At 38.3% G+C, this 13,813-nt stretch overlaps 2 protein-coding genes across 5 annotated transcripts in view; one reads left to right on the forward strand and one right to left on the reverse strand.

Annotated features, from left to right (window-relative positions):
* Nucleotides 1-13,813, reverse strand: part of adap2 (ArfGAP with dual PH domains 2) — a 338,187-nt gene that overhangs the window by 113,584 nt on the left and 210,790 nt on the right. The gene's annotated exons all lie outside the window — the stretch shown is intronic.
* The window catches only part of rhot1a (ras homolog family member T1a), a 75,064-nt gene that overhangs the window by 45,139 nt on the left and 16,112 nt on the right, over nt 1-13,813 (forward strand). For 3 of the 4 annotated variants that reach the window (XM_078529060.1, XM_078529063.1, XM_078529062.1), the window contains exons 16-19: nt 2,557-2,640; nt 7,088-7,210; nt 9,734-9,936; nt 12,013-12,135. In XM_078529060.1, the coding sequence (XP_078385186.1) occupies nt 2,557-2,640; nt 7,088-7,210; nt 9,734-9,936; nt 12,013-12,135 (533 nt within the window). The remainder of the gene's footprint in view (nt 1-2,556; nt 2,641-7,087; nt 7,211-9,733; nt 9,937-12,012; nt 12,136-13,813) is intronic. The other variant, XM_078529064.1, reaches the window with a different exon arrangement.

Consider the following 13,813-nt stretch of genomic DNA (forward strand, 5'->3'; position numbering starts at 1 on the left):
CAATTTAGTGTAGAATTCTGGACACTTTTTTATATAAATTGGATCTTTTAAGTCTCTGGCAATGTTGGAAGTATCCTTAAACCCACAGATTTAACACCAGGTCACAGAGTTCAAAGGAAAAGTTTTAACCACTGTACCATCTGGGGTTTGAGATTTGTTTCGTGAAGAAAGATTTTCAAAACTCCATTTTGTTTTGGAGAAAGAATTTGATGGTACAAGAAGGGGATCTCATTGTTCAAGTCTTTAAAATTTTTGAAGGTGTGCCTGATATAAGATTATTTAACTAAATTTATTCACTAAAGTAAATAACACTGATGGCTAACGAGCCTCAAATGAGACAAAAATTGAAGATTCCTTCCACTTGCTGTTAAATATTGTAGAATAATTTCATTTTTTTAATGGAGTTAACAAAATGAGCGTTGGCCCTATAGAAAGTGAGTCTGGAGAATTGATAATGGCAAACAAAGAAATGGCAGCTGAATTGAACAGGTCTTCGCTACAGAGGACATAAATAACATCCCAGAAGCAGGTATAAACCAGGAAATGGGAGGGAGGAACTCAGGAAAATTATAATCAGTAGAGAAGTAGCGCTGAGTAAATTGTTGGAGCTACGGGCTGACAAGTGCCTGGGTCCTGATGGACTTCATCCTAGGGTATTAAAATAAATGGCTAGTGAGATAGTTGATGCATTGATTTTACTTTTCTGCAACTCCTTGGATTTGGGGAAGGTTCCATTAGATTGGAAGATAACAAATGTAACTCCATTATTCAAAAGGGGAGGGAGACAGAAAGCGGAAAAATACTGGCCAGTTAGCTTAACATCTGTCATAGGGAAAAAGTTAGAAGCTGCTATTAAAGAAGCTATAGCAGGGCACTTCTCCAAGTTCAAGGTAATCAGCCAGAGACAACATGGTTTTATGAAAGGGTAATCATGTTTAACCAACTTATTGGAGTTCTTTGAGGAAGTAACATGTGCTGTGGACAAAGGGGAACCGGTGGATGTTAGATTTTCAGAAGGCATTTGATGAAGTGCCACATGAAAGGTTATTGCGGAAACTAAAAGCTCATGGTATAGGGGGTGACATTGGCATAGATAGATGATTGGATGGCTAACAAGAAGCAGAGAGTAGGCATAAATGGGTCTTTTTCAGATTGGCAAGATGTAATGAATGATGTGCCACAGGGATCAGTGCTGGGACCTCAACTGTTTACAATTTATATAAATGACTTGGATGGTTGCCAAATTTGCTGATGAGACAAAGATAGGAAAGTAATTTATGAAGAGGACAAAAGGAGGCTACAAAATGATATGGATAGGTTAAGTGAGTGGGCAAAGATCTGGCAAATAGAGTATAATGTGGGAAAATGTGAAGTTGTCCGTTTTGGCAGGAAGAATAAAATATATAAATGGTGAAAGATTGCAGAGCTCTGAAAGGCAGGGGGATCTGGATGTCTTAGTGCATGAATAGCAAAAGGCAAGTATGCAGGTACAACAAGTAATTAGGAAAGCTAATAGAATGTTATCATTTATTGCGAGGGAATAGGGAGGTTATGCTTCAGTTGCGCAGGGCACTGGTGAGACCACATCTGGAGTACTTCGCACAGTACTGGTCATTTTATTTAAGGAAGAATGTAAATCTGTTGGAAGCAGTTCAGAGAAGGTTTACCAAATTAATACGGAAAGGTTGGACAGGCTAGGCTTGTATCCACTGGAGTTTAGAAGAGTAAGAGGCGACTTCATTGAAACATATAAGATCCTGAGGGGCCTTGACAGGGTGAGTTTGGAGAGGATATTTCTTCTAGGAGAATCTAGAACCGGGGTCACTGTTTAAAAATAAGGGGCTGCCCATTTAGAACGGAGATGAGGCAAAATTGTTTTGAGGGTCGTGAATCTTTGGAACTCTCTTCCTGAAAAGGTGATGGAAGCAGAGTCCTTGAATATTTTTTAAGGCAAAAGTGGATAGATTCTTGGTAAGCAAGGGGGTAATAGGCTATCGGGGGTAGCTGGAGGCAGATTTGAGGTTACTATCAAACCAGCCATGATCTTATTAAATGGCGGAGCAGGCCCGAGGGGCCGAATGGCCCACTCCATCTTGTTGGTATGTTAGCTTTGACTTTAAGAACGGAATTGGATCTTTGAGGAACATAAAAATCTGATCAGCTATGGCTAATTAGACACAGTAGATAATTACTAATGCTGTTGGGGGGCAAGGAATTAACACTGCAATGCAATTAGTTTAAGTTGAATTGGGTAGATTGTAATGTTTGTTTAATACTCGAGTTGCCTAGATTGGCATAGAGCAGCGGGGGAGGAAATTTCAATACTTTATCTTCCTGAATATTTACTTTGGGCTTTTTCACTGCTTCAGGAGATTAAATTACATGAAGTTCATGATACTTTTTATCATGGTCTACTTGTTTTGTGGAGTAATTCATTTTTCATTTCTGGTTCTGTATACTCCAGTTTTAATTGACATGTTTCATAATTGTCCTTTTTTATTTAAGAAATTGTAAATGTAGTTATACTGAGTGTAATTGTTCTGTTTTCCCCCACAGAAACAAACACAAATTAAAGAGGAACACAAATCGCTTTATGCCATAAACACAACCTATGTGTATGGGCAAGAAAAATATTTACTGGTAGGTATTTATGTAAACATAATGGAAATGCGCAGTATGTTTATATCTTTTACCTTCTGTGATCCAAAGTTATCAATCTTTACCTCTCCCTTTAGCCCTTGCACTCATTTTTGGCAGAAAACATTTTAGGAAGAGGATATTAAATCTATTGAATTATGAATATTCCTCATCAGTTTCAAAATGGTTAACATTTAATCTTTTTTTGGCGCAAGTGTTGTAACGCTGGTTGTTATGCTTGATTTATACAATGCCCTAAGAATCTTTCAAAAGGTGAATGATGTCATAGTTCTAATGTTCACTACCTGTTGAACATATGTTCCTGTAAAGAGAGTAGATTGTAATTAAGTTGCCATTGTTTGGAGCAAGTTTGACCTTGCTGAATAACTTCCGTCTTATTACTTGTGACCATTTGCCAATATTTTCAAGTGAATTAATTGCAGAAGTATTTACTTTGTGGTCAGGCAATGTCTAAGATGAAAACCTCATCAGCTTTTGGATTTAAATATTTGAAGATAGTACAATGGAAACTATGTAACCTCCACAACTTTATCTTCAGATTGTTGTTCTGAAAACTGGGTGCTGCTAACTGAATTTGGCAGTTTAGGTCAGTCGTAGCACTTTCAACTCCAAATCAGAAGATTGTGGCTTTGAGCTCCACTCCAGGACTTCAGCAGTTAACCTGGACTGATGTTTGAGTGCACCTTTCAGATGACAGAATAAAGCAAGACCTTGTCTATCTGTCACCATGATTTACATATGAAATCCTGGCACTTTTCCAAGAAGTTCTTGTCCATTGCAACATTCTTCTCCATCTTGTTTTCTATTTGTGGGTCTTTCATAAATTGACAGCCATTTGCAATTTTAACTAATTTGATTCCGTCCACACGATGTCAAGAAACAACTGTTTGCACTATACACAGCCAAGGATATGGTATCGACAATATTTCAGCCTTAGTGCTGTAGACCTGCATTTTAAAATAGTTGCAGTCGGTTAAACTGTGTAGTTATAGCAGCAACACTGTCATTTACCATTTACCCGACAAGATGGAAAATTGCTTGGTATGCATGCCCAAGACACAACAATCAACTTGATCACCAACCCTCCCACCATCTTAAGCATCTGATCCCTCCACCATCAGTGTTTTGTGGTTGCAGCGTGCACTAACTACATGATGCAGTGCAGCAGTTTTCCAAGGCTTCTGCAACACCTCCCAAATCCGTAACCTCTATCACCAAGGAAGGTGGGGGTAGCAGGTGCATGGTCATCTCCAAGCTCCCCCCAAGTCACACACCATTTTTACTTGGAAATATACATATTTCTGTTGTTCCTTCATTGTCACTGGGGCAAAATCCTGGAACTCCCTATCTAACAACATTGTGGGCGCATCTTCACCACATGGACTGTAATTTTTCAAGAAGGCTCACCACCACCTTCTCGAGGGCACCTAGAGATAGGCAATAAATACTGGCCTTACCAGTATCCCAAGAAGGAATTTAAAAAACACAGTAATTGCTCATCAATAGTATTCATTGTTTTTGAAGTCCTTTGGGACATTACAGGAGCCTGTTAAGCATTGGCCTAGTTAAATGCAAGTCTATTTTTCTGTTTATTTTTACACATTGCCTTGTTCAAAATTTCAAATTGGTTCAGTCTTGCAAGTCCAATTTAAAGAAGGTGATTTAATTGTGTTCTTTAGTTGCAAGAGTACTACATGTGCATATCAACCAGTTTAAGTATTATTCACTTTTTCCTTGCTAGTGCAAAATCAGCTGACTTCAGGAGTTGGGATACTGTACTTAGTCCTTGTTCTGAGGAGAAGAGGCTATTCCGTGATTTTTGTTAGGCGCCTAGTAAAGTTATGGCTGGGTGTGCTTGTATTGCACGGCTCCTCCCCGTGACCAGTTAGGTCACCTATATTCTTTGTTAAGTTAACACGCAAGAATGGTCACTCAGATAATCTACCAGAAGGCAACAAGTGACAGTGAAACTCCAGCATGAATCAGCAGAGGAAGACAGAAGGTTGGGGAAGGTGTGTGGGAGGGAGAGGGGTATTTCAATCTTATGAGATTCACATCAACATTTACTGTAAGTAACTTGTATTTGAATGTGTTACAGTTATAGTTAACTTTGTTCAAGTTGTAACAAAGCACATCTGTGATGTTGCATTAAGATAAATCATTGTTTGCAGAAGGAAAGTTCTGCTTTCTATTGTTAGAGCGATGGAGGTTCCAGTTCAGCAGAGGAAATATTTTACACATGATTAAAATGGTGCTAACCAAGAATTCAAATGGCATTTCTCTTTTCAGTGTTGTAGATGTTTGCTACAGGAAGGTACATTTCCCAGGTAGAAGTTAAACAAGACGTTAAAATGGTCATGATATAGCGGTATTATTCAAGAGGTGTAGGAATTTTCCATTTCACTTATTTTAACATTGTTCTACTTTAAAACTTAGAACCTAGATTGTCATATAACAAATTTGCAGATTAGTGCAGCTACCTGTTTTAAACCAGTGTTCTGGAATGTGGGTTGGGAAAAGCATACATTCTGTGTACCATTGATCCCACTTAGTGTCTGTCTCACTTTGAAGGCCCAACCCACATTTCCGTCATTGCAGATCTGTGAGCAACAGTTGCTAAGCTTCAAGAATTTCTTATTTCTAATGCTTAGAACTACCTTAGAAGAGATCATGCCCTGGAAGGAGACAATGTACCTTAGTTTACATAATGCTATTCCTCTCTTCTGTTGCCACCCCCACACATACACAAAAACATCCTTGAAACAGTTTTGTTCAAAACTCCTAGTCTGATTCCTATTTGTGAAGGCACAAAAGCAACTTTGAGTAAGATAGACAGGCCTGAATACCTCTCTTTACTGCGTAAATTAATAAGTGTAGCCACTGACAATTTTTACTGTTCCAAATTAAATCTCGGGGTTGAATAACACTTGGAGGCAATGATGTTTGTAACTAGAAGGCAGTATTGCAGAAAGTAGAGTTAAAGAAGGAGAAAGAGCCATTCAGCTGTCCTGCTCATCTTTGTAATATTATAGCTCATCCATTCCAGCATTCAACTATATTTCCACTGTCCCTTAGACTCTATTATCCTTACCAGCACTTAAGGGAAAGTTAGATAAGTCTGGATCAAAAAGGAATAGAAGGATGCGTTGATGGGGTTAGCTGAAGAAGGATGGGAGGAGGCTTGCGTGGAGCATAAACACAGGCATGGACTTGTTGGATCGAACGATGCCAGTGCTATAAATTTGAAATTTTACATGATGGATTATTTTAGGTGCTTTAGTGAAGTTTTATTTTTAACTTACATTTATCTTAATTTACTTTTAACTAATTTAAGCTCATGTCCTATGAACCTGATTTACCTTGAAATATTCTGATTTCATTTATCATGGAGGTCCTCTGAAACTACTTAACTTTATTGTGCACTTTTCCAGACCACATCTGGAGTACTGTGTACAGTATTGGTCAACTTATTTAAGGAAGGATGTAAATGCGTTGGAAGCAGTTCAGAGAAGGTTTACGAGACTAATACCTGAAATGAGCGGGTTATCTTATGAGGAAAGGTCGAACAGGCTAGCCTGTATCTGCTGGAGTTTAGAAGAGTAAGAGTGACTCGATTGAAACATACAAGATCCTGAGGGGCCTTGACAGGGTTGATGTAGAAAGGATGTTTTGGGAGAATCTAGTACTAGGGGCCACTGTTTAAACATAAGGGGTCGTCCATTTAGGACCGAGATGAGGAGAATTTTTTTCTGAGGGTTGAAAGCTGAGAGTCTTTGGAACTCTCTTCCTCAAAAGGCAGTGGAAGCAGATTCTTTGAATATTTTTAAGGATAGGTTCTTGATAAGCAATGGGGTGAAAGGTTATCGGGGGTAGGCGGGAATGTGGATTTGAGGTTACAATCAGATCGGCCATGATCTTATTGAATGGCAGAGCAGGCTCAAAGGACTGAGTGGCCTACTCCTCCTAATTTGTACGTTCGTATGTTCTTACTCTTTGATAGCAAAATGATTGACCCAATGCACATAAATCTGTTTTGAAGTACGATGACCAACTTTGGTCAGACTATACTTAGTATGGTGTACAGTAAATTATGTATGTCTTGATCCCAAAGCATTGAAATACTACATATTCACTAAGCTCATGCTTGAAAAATATTTCTCGCACCCACTAATGTTAAACCTGTTAAAGGTCTCGCTACTTTAACTGTCATTGTACCAGATGTACCAGGAAGAATGCACAAACGCTGTTTATTGTTAATCATTATTTGATTGCCCTAGAATTCCAATATTGGCAGTTGTACCACTAATGTAAAAAAAAATTTAAACTACACCTTTTAAATTTTTCAGTTTGGGATTTAAACTTGTATTCTGTTTTAACAATTATTTAATGTAAAGAACAACTCTAAATTTGTATTTCTTTTTCTTTCAAGCTACATGAAGTTTTGTCTGACTCTGAATTTATTACTGCCTCTGATACCACTTGTGATGTTGTTTGCTTGGTATATGATGTCAGCAATCCCAAATCATTTGATTATTGTACAAGGATCTTCAAGGTATTTGTGACCTTTAGTGTAAGAATTTGCGCAATGTTTTTTTTCACTCAATTTATTTAATATAGTTGCATGATTGTGACCACATTTTCCTGTTTACAAAATCTTTACCAGTATTTTGGTTTTTAATAGTGAAAGATGGTTGTGAAATTTAATGATTATCTACAGATTTTAAGAAGTTCAGTAAGCTGCTGGCTCATGCAACTCATTTAATCAAGCAAACGGATACCCTGCTCTTAAAAATGAAAAAGGCCTACTACACTCATTTATCCTTTCTAACCAGCACCCCATCTCCTAAGTTTAGAACATGTCACCACTCAAATCTGTCCCACCACTCTCTGCTCATGACCTGAGCTGATCAAAGTCACTTAATGAAATTCTGTGACAAGAACCATGGGGAATCATCTTCCCTCCTTGACTAGAGTTGACCATTTAACCTGCTTCACTGCCTAACCTTCGTGATCCACCTCTATGCCACTCGCAATATGTGGTTCTCTTCCTGCCACAGTCAGTACAACTCTGCTGCCCATACAGTTGCCTCTGCTGTACGCAAAGACCCTGTCTGCAGTTTTCTTCTATTCCTAATCTGTGTGGCCCCTCATTGGTCTTATTTTAACCATGAGATTAGCTTTCATAAACTGATAATCTACACCTTTGCCTCTCTTCTGCTACCTTTGATTTCATGTCTGTTGCTTTGCTGTCCAGCTACCAGACAGGGTGAGCCAGTATTTTTTGCAATTCAACCTTGGTAAAAAAAATCTTGCCTGGTTCAAAACTCTGTACCTTATCTGCTGATTCTATCCCTTTCTCAGCTTCTTGATCAGCCAAACAGTACTTAAACTCGAGAGTCCTGCTCCTCCCTGAGCTTATCCTCAAACCTCGTATCATCTCTGTCACCAACACAACCTATTTTCACCTCAATTAGTTGATTGTTTACATGACCCCCAATGTTGCTGTAGCCCTCATACATTCATACCTTTATCACCTCCAGATTCATTCTTCTCAGCTTATCCAGAGCTCAGCCATGAATCTCACACCTTGTCAACTCACACCTTGACTTCAAAATCTTCATTTGCCAAATCCATCATGGGTTGCCTTGCCCTACTTCTCTAACCTCCTCTGATCCTCTCTTGGTTCTTTAGTCTTGGCCTGCAGAGCATCACTATTCCTCTTATTGGTGGTGGGACCTTCAGTCACCTAATGTTGAGGTCTAGAGCCTTCTCCCTAAATTCATCCATATTTCTTCCCAATTTTCAAAAGCATCCATAAAATCACCTCTTGAACCACTGCCACTAATTTCTCTCCCCCTCTGATCTGGCATCCAGTTGTGTAGCACTGAGATATTTTTCTATGATAAAACTGCTATACAAGGATAAATATTAATTAGACTATGGCAAGGAGTGTATCCTTAATATGTTAAATTTAGCCCCCCAAGGTTGGGATCAGCCACATTTATATAGCATATAACTTGATAAGTCTTTTTCTGAAGGTTACCAGACAAAGGAAAGGTTTTACCAGTTTTTATATGGTTGTCAGCTAGTTGGTTACAGGACTGTATTCCTTAAAATGTCTCATCAACTAAACAATACAACAACACACTGCCTGTTACCCACTGGGGAAAAAATAAAATTTTACACCTGTAGGAAATGCATTGTGGAAAATATTACTACTTTTGTGTATTTGAACAATCTTGAGTGAAGTGTTATGCAATGGGGTTATGTTTCAGTATGCAATTTGCAGGGTAGTAGGGCACATTTCGTACCTGTGATTACTTTCTCTCAGTACCTGATCTCCACTGTGCTGTTGGAGAGCACCATGTCGAAGTGTGCAATTCCTCACAGGGAGAAAATAGAAAGGTAAACTGTACATACATGTCTCTTACAGTTCTGCTTGAGTGATATGGCATAGGCTAGAAGCAGATCACCACAGGGATCATGCATGATGGGACAGTGCTAAGGGAGGACAGAAAATAACTGAGAAAGCTAACTTTGTATTAGTTCCTTTATGAACCACACAGATCAAGCAGCCTCCAGGTTGAATTCCACATCTGTGCTAAGTTAGCTGGTAGCAAAAGGGATGCTTTAATTGATCTATCTGTCCTGGGCAAGGCAGGGGAATGTGGCAAGGATTCCTGTTCCAGACCACTATCCAGTAACCCTCACTGAAAAATGTACATGTGTGGTCATCCGATGAGGATGAAATTGGGCTCAGCTGTGACCACAAAGTCAAAAGCCTGCTGAGACTCGCTGTCTGGGTTCCTACTAAGTATTGTCAACTGTACTTGGCAAGGCTCCATGGAATCCTATCCCAACATGTGTCAAGCGAGAAGCAGAAAATTGGCAAAGTTATCATTTTTACAATTTTTTAATATAATTGCCTTAAAAACCACCTTTGAAACTTTAATCCAGTTCAATTTGAATGCCATTTCTAAATTTAGCATAAAAGTTGGTGACAAACAAATATTTATTAATTCCTGTCATTATAGCTGACACTGCACTAATGAGGATTTTTTTTTCATGATTAAAGCAACACTTCATTGATGGCAAAACACCGTGTATTATTGTAGCTGCAAAGTCCGACCTGCACGAAGCTAAACAAGACCACAGCATATCTCCCGTTGAGTTCTGCAATAAACATAAAATGCCACCACCTCAAAGTTATACCTGCAACAGTGCCGGCACACCAAGCAAAGACTTCTTTGTCAAAGTGACTACCATAGCCATGTATCCGTAAGTATAATCACCACGGTCCTGCACGAATCATGTTAAGATTTGCATGGATCACCATCATTAGCTCCAGATTGAAGTGGTGTTTTAGAAGTTGACCTGAAATAATAATGGAGATATTCTGCAAATCTGGAAGAAAAATTAGCATAAATGAATAAAATACATGTATAGAATCATAGAATGGTTACAGCGCAGTAGGAGGTCATTAGGCCTGTCATGTCTGTGACAGCTCTCTGGAAGAGCAACTCACTTAGTCCACTCCCCTGCTTTTTCCCCGTAGCCCTGTAAATATTTTTGCTTCAGGTAATATTCAATTCTCTTTTAGAGGCCTCAATGGAATCTTCCTCCACCACACTGGCAGTCAGAGCCTTTCAAATCCTAACCATGCTCTGCATAAAAATGTTTTTCCTCATGTCCCTTCTTTTACGTTGAGTTGTCACTTTTTGCAGGTGGAATTTCAGAGTGTACCAACCTATAGCAAGCTTAGAAGAACCAAATTTTAGAAGATTATTAATTGCTTTTTGTCTTTTTTAAAGCGAGCACTGTTGGGGCAGCAGGGAAAGTGGAATGGGCAAGCATTAGCACATAGCAAAGGGATGGAATTGAGTTTACAACTATAGATGCAATGACTGTTTTAAAAGTGGGGTGATTATTGGCATTGAATATTGTTTTTTCAGTTAGGCTATTCAACTCATCGCACTGCCAGGCTCGTGCCTCTTCCCAGATAGTTTTCTAATCCTTGTACTTGCTGCTTAAGCATTTGCAAAGGAAGTCAGTCAAATTGTCTTTTGAAGTCTGCTTTTTTAAATTGATCTCCACAGCTCAGTACAGTACTTTTCTGCTAGTGCTTTAGTTTAAAAGTGCAAGGTCCTAGAATGAAGAGAAGCTGCCTTATATTTCCTGCAAATGTAATTGTTAGTTCTGGCGGGCTCAGTTGAGTGGTGGAAAGCTAATTGGGATATGACCCTTTTCATGGAGGAGAGTTGGTTTTTTGTTGCTCTTGCATTCTACAATTCAAGAGGATATGGACTAAAATTCCAATTTTTATAGGACTAAATGATAGCTGCAAAATTCTAATATGTGTTGTGTACAAAAAAAAATGTTTCAGCCATGAAGCTCTCTTAAGCCTGGTGTATGTAAAGAGCAAATCAACTATTCACTGCAGGTCCTACTGCCTGAAGTCTGTCTCAGCTGAAATGTTTCTAATGTTGTCCTTGCACTGGGTGTTTAGTCAAAGGGAAATTTTAGACCCTTTATTATTACACCGAATGTAAGGTCAGAGCTAGAAATGAGTCTCTGAGGCACAGACCTGTATCAGTCAAACTACAGGCCAACCTAATGGACTGCACACTGCATTGTACATAAATTAAACAAAATTCATGAATCTTTGTGATATGAAGAAGAGTATGCTGTCATAGACATTCCATTGTTCTGGAATATTTCTATTTTTAATCACAGTCCAGTTTATTTGCAGAATGCCTGTATTATCAGGATAATCTAAAACATTACTTCCTATAGGATGTGACGGAATTAAGTGCATGCAAGGTGACTTCTGAAGTGTGTAATAACTGCAGGCTGTTAACAGTATGACAGCTGGCATTCAGTTTCAATCAGAATTTAATTACTTGGATTCATCTGTGATGCAAATTTTTCCTTTCTTAAACCAGGCAAAACTTTGTAAAATAACTCTCGACTTCAACTGAGGAATGGCAGCCAATAATGCAATAGATTATTACAAGGGCTTGGTATTATTTTCTTTCATATCCATGATAGCTGGAACTGCTGCAGTTGCATATCTTTTAAACACAACAAAAAAAAATGTTGTATGACACGAGTGCTTTTAATTTTTTTGTTTTATCATCATTGTATCTGTTCATTCTTGTAAGATTTACTTCCTCCATTCATGGAGGGGGATTGTCGCATGTTGTGTGTTCTTCCCATGGGGACTTGCTGAAATGTGTTCAGTAGTGGTGTTGGACTTTTGGTACCTTTGCAATTGATTTACGAGAATGGTGTGAATCTGAATTTTTTACTTTGTAAGCAGAGACTCAACTGCCTTACTTCTGTGTGTTTTCGCAGCCATGCCCGGTTACGCTGTTTATGCACCTGCAACAGGTGTACATTTTGCATCTGTCAGAACTTCCTCAACTCAGACTTGCTGCAATCTGTAAAGACCAAATTCTTCACTGCAGTTCTTAACAGGTTCTTCATTTTATTTACTGGGTTTCAGAAGGTTTTTTAAATTGTTTTTCAAGGATGGGTGGGGAGGAGAGTAACCTTCAAAAGTCAGCTTCACTCCGCATATCCACTGAATTATTTACGCTTTCAAGGTTTTAATTTTGTGGGATTTTATTTTAAAAAAATCTTTATTGGGGGAAAAAAAAACCTTTGAAGCCCTTTGACTTCACATGCAATAATAATAATGGTGGCTATTGAAATATATATTTCAACAAGATTGCTAAATGGTGTTCTTTTAACTTGACTAAGTATACTCCAGTCATTAATTATTTTACCAATAATTGGCTGGCAAGTCTGAAAAGAATATCAGTTGAAGGAAGGATATTAAATATGTTGGGTAAACACAATGTTAGTAGGAATCTAGTTGAATGGACTCTGTACAGTAGGCATCAGCACATTGAGATATTTCATACCTCCTGTTATATGCGCAAAATAATGTTATTAATTTCTCATAATTTGGTAGTTAGACAACCTTGAGATGCTCTTTCTCTGGTAGTAGTGTACTTTGGCCAAAATGGATGCACAGTTAACTTTTTAAAGATTGAAACAAACTCTGCTCCACTGACAGCCTTCATGTCTCTAATGATCCAAGTGTCTTGCAACGGCGTTACTTAAGTTTGTGTGGTGCACTGTTTTCCTCAACTCAGGAGTGCTGAGTGTTGTCGATATAAACTGGGACCTATCATTTAAAAGATTGTAAATGATGAATTTATATCACTATGTCTCCTGGTCAAAACTTGTTACCTTGCTTTATAGAGATTCGAGTTGGGGCAGAGTGTTATCCCAAAATCCGAAGTGCTAGTTTTCATTTAAAAGAAGCTTGATAGATATTCCTTTTTCTGGGTCGCACCTCAGAAATGCTGAGGTGATGTACTTAAGGTACTCTCTTATCAGGCATTGTTAAAATCTCCAGTAAGTGTTTGATCCATAGGGAACTCTGTAGATGAGAATACTTGTAAAGTATCTGTGATGTATCTAGCAGTCTTTATATATCACCTTATTACATCTCTCAGAATATCCCAAAGTGCCTCACAAATGGTAAATTACTTTGAAATGCATTAATTGCTATGACAAATTTAATAGCCATTCTGCAAAATCTCAAACAGCAGTAAAATAAATAACTAGTTGATCAGTTCGATGATATTGTTTGAGAGTGAAAAGTTGGCCAAATTTGCTCTTAAAATATTGTTGTGGGATCCTTAATGTCTCCTAAAACCACAGTAAAAGGCAGACAAGCCCTCAGCCTTGAATCCCTTCTGAAGTTCTGGGCTTAAGTATGAGACTGTATCGTGTGCTGAAGTATTGGAATGGGATTTGAATCCACCCCTTCTAACTCAGTACTGCCAATGGAGCACCCTCAAACTGCAGTAGAGGGTGAAAAGACTTTGAGTAAAATTCCTGCTTCATTCTGTTTAGTCACTAGTTCTATAGCTTAAAACCACCAGTCAGTTGCACTTTTCCTTTGTAGCTTTTGGGATTATTTGTTTTGTCAGATTAACATTAAATTTGGTGTTTTTAATATTATTTGCCTCTAATAATGTACTCGTACAGCTTTACAGTGACTGCTCTATATATTGAGGCTGATCAAATGTAATCCTTTATATAGCCAAATGCTGAATACGCAGTTTAATTTGACATTTTT

This window comes from Cetorhinus maximus, chromosome 24 (genome assembly GCF_964194155.1).
Source record: "Cetorhinus maximus chromosome 24, sCetMax3.hap1.1, whole genome shotgun sequence".
Classification (NCBI taxonomy): domain Eukaryota; kingdom Metazoa; phylum Chordata; class Chondrichthyes; order Lamniformes; family Cetorhinidae; genus Cetorhinus; species Cetorhinus maximus.